Source organism: Pteronotus mesoamericanus, unplaced genomic scaffold (genome assembly GCF_021234165.1).
Source record: "Pteronotus mesoamericanus isolate MK-2021 breed Mesoamerican mustached bat unplaced genomic scaffold, CSHL_Meso_final contig_100, whole genome shotgun sequence".
NCBI classification, from domain to species: domain Eukaryota; kingdom Metazoa; phylum Chordata; class Mammalia; order Chiroptera; family Mormoopidae; genus Pteronotus; species Pteronotus mesoamericanus.
In genome coordinates, this window is record NW_026554999.1 from 16,757,775 (window position 1) to 16,777,998 (window position 20,224).

Genomic DNA, 20,224 nt, shown 5'->3' on the forward strand with positions numbered 1-20,224 from the left:
TAACTTTCTTCTGGCAATATTAACCATTCTGCTCTCTGCATTATAAAGTACCGTTGTACTTTATATAAAAATGTATTGTTGACTCACTCATTCAACATGAAACACTATTTCTTCCAGGCACTAGGCTAAGTATGATGAGACAGAAAGTCAAATAACACTTTTGCAGGAGGACTATGTACCAAAGCATGGACATACTATTGGCTACTGCCAGTGGTTCCTGCCACCCGGGGAGGGCAAGGATAAGGTTATGCTAGCAAAGTGTGAAAGGGCATTCTGATTCAGCCCAAACTGAGGAACCAAAGTTGATCTGTTTGTGGAAAATAAGAGCTGGTGATCCAAGTGGGTATTAATTTGAATCAACATTTATGCTGTGGAATAGGATGGCATCTGTTCAGCATCTTGGACTGATTTTGACCTCTTGTAGGGAGAGGAGTTAGGACCAACTCTGAGTATTTGAAAAGGAGACTTTGTGATACTCTGGGCACAGGTCATGCTAGCTGTGGACCCAGCGAAGGCCATTCTCCTATCTTCCGCATAGAACCCAACACTGCTGCAGTGTTTTGATGGCAGCTTCCAGCACCTTGGCTGGTAGTCCCTGGGACAGGAATACTGGTGCTTTCACCATGGGCCCTGTCAGCAGTCAGCAGTGGCACGATGGGTAGCACCCTTAAATGACTTCCTGAGCAGAGGGCATTAAAGAGAAGGAACCAGAGCAAAAATGGAAGAAAAGGGTAGATGCTGCATGAAGAATTATGGCTGACAGACTAGTTCGTGAGCCTGTTGAGATACAACCTGGGCCTCTCCTCTTAGAGCTGGGCAAGAGCATGGATTCTGGGCTACTAGTATACGAGTATATCAGCATATTAAAATCATATGTATCATCTTAATTATAACCACAAGCTGAGTTCTGGAGACATTTGTGTTACACTTTTTAATTTACTATTAGAAAACTGTGTCTGATTCACCTTTATGTCCTAAGGCCTAACACAAAGCCTGACACACAGCAACTGCTGACAAAATATTTGTGGATTTATTTAATAAAGGAGTTGAGAGGAGTCAGAGAAGGCTGGGTGAGGAGCATCACACATACATGGGATATGGACTGTGAGTTCTGACCCCTTTTGTTTCTGCCAGCATTTGTGAGGAGGTGCTGACACAAATTCCGTGGCAGTTAGAAAGTGAACTGGCTGCCAAGATGGAGAGGAGGGAACAATTAGTCTTGACCTTCTACAGTCCTGAGGTTCCCAAACTTAAGGGGAACCGGAAATACCAAAGGGTGAGGAGGTACCAAATTACAGGTCAGATGGGAGGAAGAGGACTTACTTAAAGGTGGACCTAGAAGACAGAGAAAGGATTACCCTTTTGTTTTTCATAGAAGGGGTAGGGATAGAAATCCACAAATCAAACGCACGTGGGGCTACTCAAGGTAGAGAAGAGTAGGTGACCCTGGGGATCGAGTGTTACCTTTTTGGGTAGGCAATATTTCCCTCATCCTTGTAGCCCACCCTCCCCACCAACAAACATCCGAGTGCCTCGATGCCACCCGAGAGGCGGCAGCAGCATGTGGATCAGACACACACCTACATCCGAATGTTCTGTGGCAGCCTCTGTGGTTTCAGTCTCCTCATGCTGATCTGCGTGTCCCCACTGAACTGGGTGCAGTTCCTGGTGATCAAGAACGGCCTTCAGCTCTACTCAGGACTCTGGATCTCATGCAGCCATGAGCTGTGCTGGAGCCACACACCCAAGCCACCCTGTGAGTGCCACTAAATTAAATGCCACAGGCCCCACAGTTTCAGAGCTTTCCGCCACATTGTCCTTCATCTTTCTTCCTCCAAGATCTTTTGGCCCTCACATCTCTAAGTCCAGGGTGGACCCTGCCAGATTGTGACTATCGCCATCCTTTCCTTGGTGTCCTCAGTGTATCAGTTCTCCCCTCTATCTTAGAGTGTTTCTTCTCCCAAATAATGAGTTAATATTCTCTTTACTGCCTGGGAAGAACTCCTGTCATTTACAAACTGTTACTGTGAAACAATGGGATTCGTATTTGATCGTGTAACTATGTCCCCAGGCTAAAACTCAGGACTTGAGATTATTGTTTAAATTTTTAATGAGTCAGAATCTTGATATTTTGTCACTCAAAGTAGCAAATAGTTTATTTTTTGGAGCCTTGAAATCACCGGAAGCCAAATATTAATGGTTTAGAGAAAGTCAACTAAGTCGGTCCTCTATGTACACAATTATAAGTACCCCCCACCCCCATTTCCAATGCAAACTAGTCCTATTCTAGGTTTAGGCTGTAATACAGTTCTCATAAGGAATTCCCAAAATGTAATTCATATGTGCAGGCTTCATCAGCCTGTGACAATAATATATTATTATTGCCCAAATCTATTCTTATCCAAATTCAAAAACTTTAAACTTTTATCTATTGGAATGCAAGAATTGAGCCCCCACTCCCATAGTACCCCCTGTCATTTCTGAGAGTTCCACAGAGGCTGTCTCTGAATGTGGGCTCAAGAATGTGTGTGCTCATGTTCCTCTGTCCTGGATTTGCCCCAGGCCACTGTGCCCAGACCCTGATCTCACCTGGTTCTCGATGACTGTTAGACTCTCTGCTGTAGCTGTTGCTGATGAGATGAAGGAGGGAATAGGGAGTAGAGGACACCATCCTTCACTTTTATTACTAGGTCTGAAGTGTGGAATAGACCCACTCTGTTAATTCTCTTGGAGTGTAGTTAAGATCAGAATGTAATGTAAAAGACTGTGTGGCCACGGAGAGTAACTTCAACTGTTTTGCAGGTGGTGGGGAAGATAAGGTAGGTCTTTTGGTAAAGGCACTGGGCACTCCAGGCCAGGGCCCCAGAAACCACTACACATTAAACATCACCAGCTTGTGGGAGGAGCTTTATTCTGGTATCAAGTTCACCAGAAAACCCAGCCACTAAGCAGATTTTACAGCTTCCTCTTCAGGATACTATGTCTCCATCCAGGGTCTTTTCCAAACCACCTCCTGTGGCACTTCCTTTGAGTCTGGGGAAGTTTTGTGTGGGCCTTGTGTTCCTGGAATGAAGGCACAATAGCAGCAACGTGGAGGTTTAGATTTGCCTAAGTAAGTAGGCTAATTCCCCCACTTTGTTTCTGATAGTACCATCTTCATCCTCAAAATCAGTATCCATGCCCCACATCCACCCACCCAGTCTAGCTCCTTCAGAGTTAAGAAAGGGCTAGATCTTATTGAAACACTGCCTCTCTATCCTGGTTTTAATTTTTGCTGAAGAACATACGGTGCGGTGAGGGAGCCCACCACCAAATCTCTTGGGAACCACTGAGTAGCAGGTGCTGACTTCTCTTCTATGATTCTTTCTTTTAATGTCATTTTGGCTTCCCCATTGCTGCCTTCAGGAGGTTGAGAGCTCTAAAGGAGAAGAATATATACTGTTAACCAAGCCTATTTGTTCACACGAGGCAGTGGCTCATAGCCCTACCTCTCCCACTTTCCAAACCTCCTGGGCAAAGCTTACTTTCACAACAGTAGAAGGAGATACTGCCTATCAGTTACAAATGGCCATCTGAGAAACACTACTGCTTTTTGGTTGGTTAGTGTCTCTCCAGTATTGGTAGCTTTTACATCCAACCCAATGGTGCTGTAAAGTGCAGAATCACTGACTGGGATGATCCTGAGAACACTAGCAAGGATCTTACCAAGTTTTTCAAATATTTGGGCATCTTCCTCTCCAAATTGAAAATGACATCACCTCTCTTCCAGGGTATTAGCTCCATTGTCTTCAGAAAACTAGGAGGCTTGTCTTGCTGCTCCTGCAACCTAAGTCCACATCACAATGTATCATTAAGGAAAACTTCAGAAATGTTTGGATGCAGGTGACCCACACAGATATTCCCTTTTTCTAGGCAACTCCTCTCCCTGGACCAAGTTTCTTGTCATATGCAAATAGGATCTTTTGTAACTTAGGTTTTCAGATTATTTAAAAGTTATATTTTATTGATTATGTTATTATAGTTGTCCCAGTTTTTCCCCCTTCTCCAACCTTCACACAACACCCTGCATGCCCTCAGGCAGTCCTCACACCATTGTTCATGTCCATGGGTCATGTGTATAAATTCTTTGTCTACTTCATTTCCTATACTGTACTTTCCATCAGCATGGCTGTTCATTAACTACCTATTTGTACTTCTTAATCCTCTCACCTTTTCACCCATTCCACTACACCACATCCCATCTGGCAACCATCAAAACCCTCTCCGTATCCATGATTCTGTCTCTGTTCTTTTGTTTGCTTAGTTTGTTATTTAGGTTCAGTTGTTGATAGATATGTATTTATTGCCATTTCCTTGTTCATAGTTTTGATCTTCTTTTTCTTAGGTAAGTTCTTTTAACATTTCATATAATAAGGGATTGGTGATGATGAACTTTAACTTGACCTTATCTGGGAAGAACTTTATCTGACATTACATTCTGAGTGATAGCTTTGCTGGATAGAGTAATCTTGGATGTAGGTCCTTGTCTTTCCTGACTTTGAATACTTCTTGCCAGCCCCTCCTTGCCTGTAAGGTTTCTTTCGAGAAATCAGCTGACAGTCTTATGGGAACTCCTTTGTAGGTAACTGTCTCCTTTTCTCTTGCTGCTTTTAAGATTCTCTACTTATTTTTAATCTTGGGTAACTTAATTATGATGTGCCTTGGTGTGTGCTTCCTTGGGTCCAACTTCTCTGGGACTCTCTGAGATTCCTGGATCTGCTCAAATAGACAGAGGAATGTCTATTTCCTTTGCCAGGTCGGGGAAGTTCTCCTTCATTATTAGTTCAAATAACTTTTCAATTTCTTACTCTTCCTCTTCTCCTTCTGGCACCCCTATGATTCAGATGTTGGATCATTTAAGGTTGTCCCGGAGCATTCTAAGCCTCTTCTAATTTTTCTGAATTCTTGTTTCTTCGTTTTGTTCTGGTCGAATATTTATCTCTTCCTTCTTCTCCCAATCGGTGATATGAGTCTCAGTTTCCTTTCCTTTACTGTGGGTTCCCTGTGTATTTTTCTTTATTTCACTTTGCGTAGCCTTCACTCTTTCCTCTATTTTGCCACTATACTCAACCATTTCTGTGAGCATCTTGATTACTGGTGTTTTGAACTGTGCATCTGATATGTTGGCTATCTCTTCATTGCTTAGTTCTATTTTTGAGACTTTGATCTGTTCTTTCATTTGGACCATATTTCTTTGTCTCAGTGATCCCATTACATTGTAAGAAGTGAAGCTTTAGGTATTCTTCAGGGTAGGGCAACCCTTATGGCTGTGTTTTGGTGCCATATGTCAGGGAGGGGTCAGGGAGGGAATACTGCTGCTTGCTCCGCTCTCTGCTAGCTTTCAGTCACTTCCCCTGCTACCCACAAGCAAATGGGGCCCTTCTAGGGCTCATTCCCTAGTAGGTGGGTTTGTATACTTTCTAGAACCCTCTGGGTCTCTCCAACAAACTCTCCTGTGATTCTGGGAGTTTCTCCCACTGCCACATCCCCCGCAGATTTTTACAGCCAGGGGTTTTGAGGTTTATTTTCCCATGCTGGAACCCTGGGTTGCACAGTCTCTCTGGCTCCCCAGTTGTTCTTCCCAGTTCATCCACATGCAAGTGTGGGACCGCCAGCTGTCACCTCACCTGCCTGGTCCTCCAGCTGGTGCCCCAGCTGCTGGTCTCTGCCCCCTCCTACCCGTCTGGATGAATGTTTCTTCTTTAACTCCTTGGTTGTCAGACTTCCATACAGTTCAATTTTCTGGCAGCTCTGTTTGTTTCTTGTTTTTAAATTTGTTGTTCTTTTGGTTGTGCAAGTAGGCAAAGTGTATCTACCTAGGCCTCCATCTTGGCTGGAAGTTCAACTCTGCATTTGATAAATTGCTTATCTCCATTTTGTTTAGTTCTTTTCCTGGAGTTGCATCTGTTCTTTCACTTGGGCTACTTTTCTTTATTTCCTCATTTTGGCAGCCTTCTTGTGATTGTTCCTACCTATTAGGTAGAGCTGCTGTGACCCCCTGTCATGGTAGCATGGCCTAATGTAGTAGGTGTCCTGCAGGGTCCAGTGGCACAAACTCCAAAACCACCCAAGATGGGTACTCGAGGTGAGTCCTTTGTGTAGGCTGAGTACATGCTCTTGTAGTTGAGCCTTGATTGCTGTTGGAAGATTGCTTGAGAGGATTCAGGGATTAGTGAAGCCTGAGTCAAGTCCAGACATGGATAGGGAAAAGCAGCTTGGGTGGACCCAAAGGTTGAGTGGGCCACAGTCTCTGGGGATCTCCAGAATGGAGTAAACACTGTTATCCAGGTTGATGGAGCCTCAAATATGGCACCTGCCTGCCGGCTCTGCAGCTCTGTGGTGAGAGGATTCAGAAAAGGGACAATGGTCTCTCCTTGCCTTTCTGCCTGGAGGAAGCTGCCCTCCAGCTCTCACCTTGATGCCAGACACTTCAGGTCCTACCTGTATGCCACTGGTGCCTTTCAAGCTGCTACCCTGGTGCTGGAGCTCAGAGGGAGTCTGATTAAGTGTGTTTGTGGGTTCTTTAAGAGGAACTGCCAGGGACTCCAGAAGTTTCTTCAAGCGATTCGATCCTCACTGGTTTTTGCAGCCTAAAGTTATGGGGACTTATGTTCTGGCATGGAACCCTGGGCTGGGGGGCCAGGTGTGAGGCTGGGGTTCCTCACTCCTGAGATATCCCTCCCGAATTTTTATCCATTATAGGTGGATGTGGTACCAGTCCACTCCATGTCTTCTTCCCTCCTACCAGTCTGGATGGATGGTGTTTCTTTAATTCTGTAGTTGTCAGACTTCCATTCAACCTGATTTCTGACAGTTTTAAGTGATGGATGTTCTATATTTTAATTGTAATTTTGATGTAGTTTCATGAGGAGGTGAGCCATGTTTACCTATGCCACCATCTTGACAGGAAGCATTTCTAAGATTTTTAAATTTTGATGGCTAAGCTTTGTGAAAACTGTCATTGATTGATTGATTGATTGATCCCACTTACCCTCTTCCACCTCCACCCACCCCTTCCCCACACAATCACTACTTTGTTTTCCACATCCATGAGTTCTTTCACTTTTTTGTGTGATCCCACCATGCCGCAATGCGCCCCCTACCTAGAACTGTCAGCCTGCTCTCTACGATTCTGTCTCTCTTTTACTTTTTAGTTCAGTTTCATCATTTGATTCCACATATGAGTGAAATCATATGGTATTTGCCTCTCTCTGACTGGCTTATTTCACCTAGCATAATATTCTCCAGGACCATCCATGCTGTCACACAGGGTAAAATTTTCTTCTGTTTTACGACTGAGTAGTATTCCATTCTACTGATGGACACTAGGTCTGTTCCCAAATCTGGCTGTTGTAAATAACATTGCAATGAACATAGGGGTGCATATATTCTTTTGAATTAGTGTTTCAGTTTTTTTTAATAAAACCCCAGAATAGAATTGCTGGGTCAAAAGAGAGTTCCTTTTTTATTTTTTTGAGGTAAATCCATACTGTTTTCCAAAGTGGCTGTACCAATCTGTGTTCCCACCAACGGTGCAGAAGGGTTCCCCTTTCTTGACATCCTTCCCAGCACTTGTTGTTTCTTGATTTATTGATGATCCCATTCTGAGAGGTGTATAGTGATATCTCATTGTGGATTTAAGATGCATTTCTCTGATTGTTAGTGATGTTGAGCATCTTTACATTTGTCTATTGGCCATCTGTATGTCCTCTTTGGAGAAGTGTCTGTTCAGGTCCTTTCTCCATTTTTAAATTGGATTGTTTGTTTTTTATGGTTTGAGTTTTATAAGTTTTAATAAATTTTGGATATTAAACCCCTTATCAGATGTATCAGTAAATGTGTTTTCCTATTCAGTGGGTTGTCTTTTCATTTTTGATGGTTTCTTTTGCCTCGCAACCCTTTTTAGTTGATGTAGTCCAGTTCTTTATTTTTTCTTTTGTTTCCCTTGTCTGAAGAGATATATGAGAAAAAATATTGCTATGAGCAGTGTCTAAGATTTTACTGTCTATGTCTTCTTCTAGGATTTTTTATGGTTTTTAGTCTAACATTTAATTATTTAATTCATTTTGAATTTTTTCTTGTGTGTGGCATAAGAAGGTGATTTAGTTTAATTTGTCTGCACATATCTGTCCAATTTTCCCAATATCATATTATTGAATAAACTGTCTTTAGCCATTGTATATTTTTGCTTCCTTTGTCAAATACTAATTAGCTATAAAAGTGTGGATTTATTTCTGGGCTCACTATTCTATTCCATTGATCTATGTATCTGTTTTCATGCCAGTACTATGCTGTTTTGATTATTATGGCCTTATAATATAGTTTGATATTATGTAGAATGATTCCACCAATTTTATTCTTTTTTTTCTGAAGATCACTGTTGCTCTTCAGTATTTTTTGGTGGTTCCATATAAATTTTTGGAATATTTGTTCTATTCTGTGAAATATGTCCTGGTATCTTGAAAAGAATTACATTGAATTTTTTTTAATTTAGATTTTTTTATGTCTGTGTATAAGCACAAATCTTGGCATATAATTACATTTTCCATATTATTGTTACTAAAAAAAATATAGAAAGTAGCCCAATACTTGCTATTTTCTGTTTTACCAATTTTGAGTTCATTGTTCACATATTTTAACAGGAATATTTTTGTGAATTTTTTATTTTGCACAATGACTTGCTTGAGATAATAACTTTTTTGGACTGGGGCTAACCTCAGCCTATATCAGAACACCAGAGTATTTCCTACACCTTCACTATAAGGTCACTGTAGATTTTATTAGACTTTTTCTTTTCTTATTTTTTTACTGTTGTTCAGTTACAGTGGTCCCGCCTTTTTCCACATTGCTCTCCCCTGCCCTGCTGCCTCCACTCCCACAGTCAATCCTCTGCCATTGTCCATGCCCAGGAGTCCTCTATTCATGTTCCTTGGCTTGCCCCTTTCTCTTCTTTCTCCCATTATCCCCCTCCCCACTCCCTGCTCATCACCGTCAGTTTGTTCCTTGTTTCCATGACTCTGGTTCTATTTTGCTCATTTGTTTTGTTGATTATGTTCCACGTATAGGTGAGATCATATGTCATTTGTCTTGCACAGCCTGGCTTATTTCACTTAGCATAATATTCCCCAGTCCATTCATGCTTTCACAAGAAGTAGGAGTTCCTTCTTTCCTTTTGCTGCGTAGTATTCCATTGTGTAAATGTATCACAGTCTTTTGATCCATTCATTTACTGATGGGCACTTAGGCTGTTTCCAGCACTTGGCTATTGTTAATAACATTGCTATGAACATTGGGGTGCATAGGTTCTTTTGGACTGGTAATTCAAAATGCAATGAATCTTTGGATTGCTTTGTATAGTATGGACATTTTAATGATGTTAATTCATCCTGTCGATGAACATGAACTATACTTCCACTTACTTGTATCTTATTCTATTTCTTTCTTCAGTTCCTCATAATTTTCCAAGTAAGATCATTTACATTCTTCATTAAATTTATTCCTAGGTATTTAATTCTTTTCAAAGAATAGTGAATGGGATTGTTTTGTAAATTTCCCTTTCTGATAGTTCATTATTGGTGTATAAAACTGCAGCTAATTTCTGGATATTAATTCTGTATCCTGCTACTTTACTGAATTCATTTATCAGTTCTAGTAGTTTCTTGGTGGAATCTTTAGGGTTCCCTATGTACAGTATCATTTCATCTGCAAATAAAGACAGTTTTACTTCTTCCTTTCCAATTTGGATGCTTTTTATTTCTTTGTGTCTGATTGCTATGGCTTAGGACCTCCAGGAGTATGTTGAACGAGAGAGGTGAAAGCAGACATCCTTGTCCCCAATTTTATTGGAAACACTTGTAGTATTTGCCCATTGAATATAAGGTTGGCAGTGGGTTTGTCATATATGGCCTTAATTACATTTAGTCTATGTTCCCTGTATTATCACTTTGATGATGGTTTTATCATAAATGGGTGCTGAATTTTATCAAATGCTTTTTCTGCATCTATTGATACGATCATAATTTTTATCCTTCATTTTGTTTATGTAGTATATTACATTTATTGATTTGCAAATACTTACCAGCCTTGCATGCCCTGAAGAAATCCCACTTGATCATGGTGTATGATCTTTTTGATGTATTGCTGTATTCAGTTTGCTAATACTTTGTTGAGGATTTTAGCATGTGTGTTCTTCAGGAATATTGGCTTATAATTTTCTTTCTTTGTAGTGCCTTTATCCGGTTTTGGAATTAGGATAATGCTGGCCTTATAAAATGAGTTTGGGAGTCTTCCTTTCTCTTGAATTTTGGAATAGTTTGAAAAGGGGAGGTGTTAGTTCATCTTGGAATGTTTGGTAAAATTCACCTGTGAAGCCATTCCGTCCACGGCTTTTGTTTGTTAAGAGGTCTTTTTTTGTTTTTGTTTTTGTTTATTACTGCTTCAATTTTCCCAGGTGTAATCCTTTTATTTGGATTCCCTGATTCTTCCTGATTTAGCTTTGGAGGGTTGTATGTTTCTATGAATTTATCCTTTTCATTCAGGTTGTCCAATTTGTTGGCATATAGTTTGTATTTCTTTGGTGTCAGTGGTTACCTCTCCTCTTTCATCTGGCTTTATTTATTTGGGACCTCTATTTTTTTTTCTTGACGAGTCTGGTTAAAGGTTCGTCAATCTTGTTTATCTTTTCAAAGAATCAGCTCTTGGATTCATTGATCTTTTGTTTGTTTTTTTGTACTCTATTTCATTTATTTTTGCTCTGATCTTTATTATTTCCTTCCTTTTATTCACTTTGGGTTTTGTTTATTGTTCTTTTTCAAGTTCCTTTAAGTATAAAGTTAAGTTGTTTATTTGAGCTTTTTCTTGTTTCTTGAAGTAGACCTGGAATACTATGAATTTCCTTCTTGGGACTTCTTTCCCTATATCCCACAGAATTTGGGGTGTTGTGTTCTTATTTTCATTTGTTTCGAGGTATCTTTTGATTTCTTCCTTGATCTCATATTTAATCCATTTATTGTTTAATAACATGTTATTTAGCTTCCATGTCTTCGGGTATTTTTCAGTTTTCTTGTTGTGATTGATTTCTAGGTTCAAAACATCATGGTAAGAGTTGATGCTTGATATGATTTCAATCTTTTTAAATTTTTTGAGGCTCATTTTGTATCCTAACACATGCTCTATCCTAGAAAATGTTCCATGTACACTCGAAAAGGATGTATATTCTGATGTTTTATGGTGAAATGCTCTGAAAATATCAATTAAATCCATTTGATCTAGTGTGTCATTTAAGGTCACTGTCTCCTTGTTGATTTTCTGTCTGGAATATGTACCCATTGAAGTCAGCAGGGTATTAAAATCCCCTACTCTGTCTGTATTTCTGTCAATCTCTCCCTTGGCAGCTGGTCCTTGCTTTTCATCACATTGAATATTTCATGCCATTCCCTTCTGGCCTGAAATATTTCTGTTGAGGAGCCGATGACATTCTATTGGAGCTCCCGTTTAGGTAACTAACTGCGTTTCTCCTCTGGCTTTTAAGATTCTCTCCTTGTCTTTAAGCATTGCCATTTTAATTATGATGTATCTTGGTGTGGGCCTCTTTGGGTCCATCTTTCTGGGAACTCTCTGCACTTCCTGTACTTGCGTGTTTTCTTCCTTCACCAGGTTAGGGAATTTTTGGTCATTATTTCTTCAAACAGGTTCTTGATCTCTTGCTCACTCTCCTCTCATTCTGGTATCCTGTGATGTGGTTGTTGTTACATTTCATGTTGTCCTAAAGGACCCTTAAACTCTCCTCTTTTTTAAAATTCTTTTTTCTTTGTGTTGCTCTGATTGGATGTTTTTTTTTACCTTATCTTCCAAATTGCTGATTTGATCCTCTGCTTCATCTAACCTACTATTAATTTCTTCCAGTGTATTGTTTATTTCAGATACTGTATTTCTTCTTTCTACTGGTTCTTTTTTTATGGTTTCTATGTCTTTTTTTTTCATGCTGTTGAGCACCCTTATAATAATTACTTTGAACTCTATATCTGATAAATTGCTTGCCTCCATTTCATTTAGCTCTTCTTCTGAACCCTCTTGTTCTTTCATTTTAGGCCTGTTTCTTTGTCTTCCTAGTTTGGCTGCCTCTTTGTGTTTGTTTCTATGTATTTGGTAGATCTTCAAAGATGCTAGTGCAGCCTGTGTCAGACACTGCCTGTGAGTGTTCCTGGGCAACATATTTGGAGCTATCAGTGACCCCTAGCTTGTGGCTCACTCTGCTGGGCCTGTATGAGTTCTGAAAGCACCAGGCTGCACACCAAGGCTGTTTTTTACCAGCACTGAGCCCAGGGGAGGGCCAACTAATGTCTCAAAGCATCCAGAGAGCCACCAAAATTGTTATTTAAAAACTACAGTAGGTTTTGGTCCTACAGGAAATAGAGGTTTAAATTCAGGTTCGGTGACTTTGTTTTTGTTTTGTTAAATTAATTTTTAAAACTATGAAAGCAACCAATGCAGTTGTTTTAGACTCTGAATCTAAATGTTTTGTTTGGTTAGGTAATCTGTGGTGTATGATAATGACTAGTAGACTTGGTTCCTTTGAGGGGCTAGACTGTTGTATGCAGAAATCTTTAGTTGTTCCTTTGTGAGTAACTTTATTTGGTTTTCAAGAGACGAGGATCTATGACATAGAAGATTGTAAGAAAAGCACAAAAACACAGTCTTCCCCTCATGGTAGAATAAAGCTGTACAGGAATTGAAATGAATACCTTATACAGTGTGTTTTGAATATCAGAACTAATTTGAACTAGCATAAGCTAAAGAGCAAACTTATCTGTAAGGATTCAGAGGAATCTCATAGACTCCCAAAGACAGGAAGTTCGCTGGACATTAGGGGATTCCAGAGGACACTGGGTAAAACCCACCAAATACTCAGTGTCTCTAGAATTGCTATGTCACCTAATTTTGTTTATGCTTTGTTTTACATTTATAGCTCCATTTTCCCTATTTATTGGTGTGTAAATGCCCAAAAAGTAATATGCTAATCTAGCTTTATATATTCTTGGTTCAAGCAAGCAAAAGAGGAAATTAGGATTAATCAGTCCCAAATCCAGATTTCTAAGAATGAAAATCAAGTTGGTCCAACATGGGTCAGATCCCCTTACTTAGTTCAATTGGCTATATTCAGGGGGCTGTAGGTAATGGTCCTAGTCTATAAAGTAGGACTGCTAGGCCAATGGGAGATTGTGTGATAAATACTGCAAAAGATGCCTGTCACTGAGCATCATGCAGATCAATCTGGGCTGGCAGTTCTGAATGGCTACATACACTGCTAATTCTGTGTGACCCAGTTTTTAAAAAATGTACTCCTGGGTTATTGTGTTTGAATGTGGCTAACTTGAAGAGCAACTCACAGTTGTGACTACAGGTGTAATTTCTTTTCATGGACATTATTATTGATGGTGTTAGTAACTGGTAAGTTCTATAAAAGTAAATGAAATTTTAGAGGCAGATGTTAGACTTGTATAATCTTGGTACATAATCTTGTGTCTGGATTACTTGGAACCTGGATTGGGATTCTTCGGCATAGAAGTGCTTAGAGAGCTTTCTGTGGTGGAGATGAACTGGCCCCCGCTACCCTGAGACTGGAAAGAAGCTAGACAATAAGGCACCCTGAAAATGGTGTTGAAGAAATCTCTGGGTCTGTGGTATGTCAGAAAAGCTATATCATCTTGCAATTGTAAGTTAGCCTCTATTTTTTGCATTTTTATAACTTTATTCAAAAATCAGAAGTTAGTCCTCATCCACATTAACTGTTTGTAGATTTTTTTTAAAGTGGTGACAAGTACGTAGATAACCAATATATAGAGCTTGTTTGGTGTATCTTCATTCTCATTACATTTTCTAGACAACCACACCTGGAAAAGGTATGGGACATTCCTTATTCCTTTGGCTCAGACAGCTTTGTTGAGCCTGGTGTCAATGTCCACACCTGGAGTTCCCATCTCCTTCATGGAAAATTTCCAGATCTCTTTGAGTGCCCAAGGGGCACACTTCTTAGAACCCACTCCATGGTTACACTTGTGAATGCTGATGGTGTGCTTTCTGGTTACAACCTCATTGATGGTAGAACAGCCTTTCTTCTTGCCACTCTTTTTGTGGGAGCCACTCTCCCAGGCCTGGGATGGAGAGGCTAGCCTCTGTTTCTTAAAACATTTGTTGAGAAGTCAGGAAAGATCTGTTCCGTATCAGGGATGTGGTAACAAAAGTTTAGCATGTCCCCCTCCTTTTCTCTTACCAACATCCTATTTGATGTGAATGGCAGAACCAAAGAGCAGTGATCTGGAACCAAGAGGAAAGGGGAGAGGAGTGTATAGAACTTGTGTGAGGGAGCAAAAGAACTTTAGCAGACCTCACCTTGAAAAAAAGGGAGACCCTGAGGACCCTGAGGAAATTTCAAAAGAATGGGAGGTATTTTGGGGGTGTTAAGTCCCTGCAATCCAGTAAATTGAGGGGATGAAATTATTATAAAGTAAGAGTTAAAGTAAAAGTGACTTCATTTTGTAGTCAAAGGCTGACAAGGCTTATACACATCAGGTACATTTGAAGGAGGAAAAAAACAGAAGCAAGTTCCAACAATGGTTTAATCATTAAACAAAATATAACATACTATTTGGAGCCATTAAAATGATGTTTACAATGTGATCTGGGAAATTACTATATAATATAAAGTTAAAAAAATCACACAATATTGAGTATTATATTTACTATGAATAGAGGATAGAAAAATAGTAGAAAGAAATAAAATACTACCAAAGGTTGTCTCTGGATAGTGGGATTGTGGCTCATTTTCTTCCTTCTTTTTGGTATTTTTGTAGTCTTTACAATCCTTATATTGATATAAGGATTAATAAAAGTAACATTTATTACTTTTAGAATTAGAACTAGGAACAAGAAAAAATTTTAATCTGTGTTGTGATGTTAAACTCATACCTCTTATTAGCTATTTTACATCTAAGTTAATGTGTTAACATACCCAGAACTATTTGTATATTATCTTTAGTTTTGCAAGGATGGCTTTGCCTTCATAGTAAAGAATTTCCAAGTATCAATGAAGAGGTGAGAAAAAACATCTTTATTTGTTCTCTGGATTCCACATAACAAGCTCAGCTTCCTCTCCTTAGTCCTTACTCCCTTCTCAAAGGCTCTATCTGGTTTTCTTAAGAGAGGTTCCCCACTGGAATAACAAAGCCTTTCCTTTCTCCTTCTCTTTGGCAGATTACCTTCAATATTCCAGGGCCTTCTTCTTAATCTCTGTCCTCACCATACTCATTGGTATTGGCTGGCTCTTAAGCTCTTGCCTCCCTAGAAGAGGAAGCATGACTACAAACTTGGATCTGAAAGTATCCATGCTCAGCTTCATCTCAGGTACAAATACAGACTGGCAGGGTGATGCCAGGGTAAAATTGTCAAGGGAACAAAGTTTCTCTTTGGGGCTTTCATCTTCTTTTTCTTGTCCCTTTTCTCTTCTTCAATATGACATCAAGTTGCCAGGTACCTATCCTGTCTTATTGTATAAAACACACTTTAGGTGACTTTTGCTAGGGGAGAGGTATAAGCCCCCTTTTCTTCCCCATCTTGGTCAATCCCCCAATTTGATCCTGCCATACATATGGCATCTGGAAGCAGAAGAGGTGGGGGTGGTAGTCAAGGCAGACTGAAGACACTGATGGGTTATGACATCTTTTCTTCTGGTCCTAGCCATCTGCTTGCTCTTCTGCCTCATCCTATTTCTGGCACAGGTTCACTGGCACACCAGGGATGCCATGGAGTCAGATCTCCTCTGGGCCTATTATCTTAATTGGTGGAGTGACTTCTTATACATGTTTTCTGGTGAGTCCTGCCTTATCCTAGAAAGATGGAAGGGGAAAGCGCACCTTGAAATAGAGGTAGAATCTAGGAGAAACAGAAGCACTGACTGTTCCTGTTTGGAACATTTATACATTGAGAGGCACTGTGGTATGAAACTGAAAACTTAGAATTAGTAATCTGTTCTGTCAATAATTGAGCCATAGACAGGTTGAGTGACTTGCTTAAGACCACACAGAAAGTAGTAGACCTATGATTTGAATCCAGGAGGTTCAAGCTTTGTCCTAACCATGTGAGAAATACTATAATGAAATGGGAGCACAGAAGGGTAGAGCAACTCTGCTGGGGGAGAGGATTGGCTTCACTGAAAAGAGACATTTTGAACAGAGTATTTAAAGAATAAGTACAAATTTCAAAAGCCAAAAGACCATATGTCTGTTGAAACTCACCTCAAATTCTTCTCTTCCCCTAGGGATCATCTCCTTCCTCAATTACTTAACTTTCAGACCTCTTCCCTTTGATCAAAATGCCACTGTGATTCCCATAGAGAGGTCAAGGCTGGGAATTGGTCCAGTGACTACAGTGTCACCCACTGAAGATGAAGGGATAAGTGATGGAGAGGGAAAACTACCAAACACAGAAAAGTGAAGGTGATAAGAAAATTCAACTACTGCCTGTCTTAAAGATGGGGGAGAGGCTGAGTTGGAAATGATTGTGCAGATTCTTTTAAAAAACTTTCCTAATATCATGTCCATATTACTGAAGGAGACAGCATTAAAGCTGATAAAGTGACCTCTGTGTGCATTGGATCCAAAATATGAATGATAATCACAAAAAAAGTAATGAAATCTCACTTATGAAAAAATTCTATAAGAAAACATCAGTGTTTAGGTCATGAATGAAAAAAATTAACAATAGATTCAGTGTGTGGATCAGAGATCTCTTTGGGCATCAGGGATCTCATGGATCAAAGAGGTCCATGGAGAAAAATGTTACCTAATGCTGTTTGAAAATTTCTTCATTATGTGGAGCTGTGGGTACACTCAGGATGCAGATACTTGAACAATATTGTTGAATCTGAATTGGAGATCATTACCGGAAATGACGTGAACACTGATAGAGATAACGCCCATCACACAAAGGTGCTGAGGGGATTCTGGGAAATCTGTGAGGTCCCATTTCCTATGAGAATTAGCCATTTGAAAACTTTACAGCATATTATTTAAACCCACTTGCTTCTTCCTAGACTGGGAGATACCTTAACCAGACATCCACACACTGTCTGAAATTCTATACAAAACTTGTGTTTGAATTTTCTGTGAAGAGGGCCACAGCCTCTATCCGATCCTTGACAAGCCTGTGGCTCCTAGGCATCAAATGTTTCACTGAGCCAAGAGGCTGAAGGTCTTTCTTCAGCCTAAGTAAATATGTGGACAAAGTTGAAGGATTTTACCATGTTTTATATACTCTGTAAGATTAAGTAAGTAGGGACAGGGGAAGGGTTCTGACAATCATATAGAACTTTTGATGGCTAAATATCCCTTTCAAACCCAGACCAGATTCCATGCAGAAGGTTCCTGACATTAATTTTGTTCTTTATCTCTTTAGTAACTGATACTACTGTTCTATGGATTGAGGTCCATTCTTCTCCCCAAGCCTGGCAATGGAATGGGCTACAGTGTCCAGCTTCTCCCCTTGCTGTTCTTAAAGATAAGCCCTTGAGTCTTTTTTGCTTAGAGTCACTGGTAACCTTTGTAGACAACAAACAAAACAGAAATGGAGCATTTATGTAGTTCTTATAATCCCAGTCCCTTATCAGTAATTTCCAACCATTTCCAGGTGATAACTGGAAGCCCAGTTGACTAATACTTCTGCATTCATTTTGAAGGGAAGGAGTTTAGTAGCACATGCATGTGTGCACCCATGCACAGAGACACACATACAAATACACATATATGTACGCACCTTGTTTTGACTCTGCTTTAGAAAACCCTTTTCCCCATGTTGGCTTCTCCTCATAGCAGGTGGTCTTAGGGCAGACTGACTGTTACCTCCTCATTCCAAGTTGTCTCATTTCAGAGGCTCTTCTGGTCTGGCTCTGGGCCTTTGTCTGGTTGTAAGAATAAACATGCAGTCAAGTCAATTCCTCTTCCTCCCATCACCACTCACATGCGAAATATACCTCACATGTTGTCTAATTAAGGACTCAGTGAGTTCACAAACTTTATTTATAATTCAGTTTGAATACTTCATTATATGACTAAATTGACAAGGAGCTGAGTATCGATGACTCTCCAGGGAATTGAAAGTTTAAGTGGAGTGAAGAGAAGGAGCAGGTCTAAAAGTGGAAGATGCTAGATGATAGAAAGTATTGATAAAGACCTTGGCTATTTGGGGAGAATAAGCAGTAATTATCACTAAGTTTCTGCTTTGCAGGCAGAGAATGATCTGATCTTATAAGCAGAGACAACTTTTCATTGCCCCTTTATAAACTGAATGCTCTATTTTCTTCTTTTTATCTTTCTTTGCTTGTAGAGAATTCCTTTAAAAACCTAAGTGGATTTTCAATAAGATAGCTCAGTAAATGACCCTTTCATACATCCCCTCTTCTCCAAACAATTTGCATGATAGAGGAAGGGGTGGGGAGATGAATTATATTAATTCAGGTCAAAACAAGACAAGCAGTTTCACTGACCAGAAAAATAAGATAAACACAAGTATATGATTCAAGTTAAGCCATAGACGTAATGAGCTCTAAGTTAAAAGGTAAGTAGAGGTGAACAGGAAGACAACTCCTGTGGAGTAAAAAGGACTATTAGTGCATCTAGTCACTGACTCAGACAAAAGACAGGCTGACAGCTCTAGTTCAGCTCTAGCTCAAACTAGAGACCTATGGGGAAAAAAACAAACAAAAACTACTGCCAAACACTGACTGGAGCTGGAGCTTATTTGGAACCTCAGACCCAAAGAGGTAAAAGGAGACAAATACAACCTTGTTTAACCAAGCAGCCCACTGATTCATTAACTGGATCTGTGATCTTTCCTGATAGCATAACACAACAGGAAATCTGAAATACCATAATATGAGACCTGGCCCAGGACTAGGGTCTTTGGCCAAAGTAAGAAGACCCCCAAACTACTGATGGAATAAGCATAGAGGGAGAGAAAGAAACAAAAAGGGCAACAAAAACATGTTGTGCTTGCAAATAGGAATACCAATCATGTAAAAAGAAAGTATCAGGAAAAAACTCAAATTCAACAATCAGAATATAAATTTGTTTCAGATTATTTGGGATATAGCATGATAAAGACTTTAAGTATTCTTAGGATGCACAAGGAGATATGATGGAATCATGGATTACAAAAAAAAGACCAAAAACTATGAAACAAAAATAGAAATACAACAACATCAGAGTTAAATAAAAAAGACCAATTAGAAATTATATAAATAAAAATATACAGCCATTGTCATAGGAAATATAGTCAGTAATATTGTAATAACTATGTATGGTATAAGACAGGTGCTAGAATTATTGGGGGTGATAATAAGTTATATAAATGTCTAATCACTATGTTATACTCTTGAAACTAATATAATACCATGTCAACTGTAACTGAAAAATAAAAAAATATTTTAAAATATAAAAAGTCTCTCTGGAAAAAGCCCAGCCATTGTCAATATAACTAAAAGAGTTTGTGTGACATTGATGTAACCTGACAGCCAAGGAGAGTGGACTGGAATGTGCATATGTGAACAATGATGACTTTTCTGTACTACTCAGTGGAGGTGGTAGATGTCTTTGAGTGAGCATGTGTACTGTGTGGCCATCACATTCAAAACGACTGAGAGAGTAGAGCAACAAATCTGCATCAAATTTTGCATTAAGCTTCAACATTCCTCTATTGAAACATTTTGGATGATTCAGAAAGCCATACCTATGGGCAACTGGCGGTTGGCAGTTTCCTCACAACAATGTGCCCACTCATGCATCACATCTGGTGCAGAGTATTTTGGCAAAACACCAAATCACCCAGGTGATTCAGCCCTGCTAGAGCCCAGATTTGGTGCCCTGCAGCTTCTGGCTTTTCTCAAAACTAAAATCACCTCTGAAAGGGATGAAATTTCAGACTAGCCATGAGATTCAAGAAAATATTGACAGGGCAGCTGATGGCAACTAGGAGAACTGCGTGAGGTCCCAAGGTGCCTGCTCGGAAGGCGACTGAGGTATCATTGTCCTATGTACAATGATTCTTGTATCTTGTATTTTCTTCAATAAATGTGTCTATTTTTCATATTACATGGCTGGATACCTTCTAGACAGACCTCATATAATCATTGAAA

At 39.7% G+C, this 20,224-nt stretch overlaps 1 protein-coding gene across 1 annotated transcript; it reads left to right on the top strand.

Annotated features, from left to right (window-relative positions):
* The first annotated feature begins 1,195 nt into the window (after window positions 1-1,195).
* TMEM202 (transmembrane protein 202) lies at window positions 1,196-16,530 on the top strand. Its single transcript, XM_054578085.1, has 5 exons — window positions 1,196-1,276; window positions 1,501-1,756; window positions 15,292-15,441; window positions 15,775-15,906; window positions 16,355-16,530. The coding sequence occupies exons 1-5, from the start codon at window positions 1,196-1,198 to the stop codon at window positions 16,528-16,530; spliced, it is 795 nt and encodes a 264-aa protein (XP_054434060.1).
* Window positions 16,531-20,224: the final 3,694 nt, after the last annotated feature.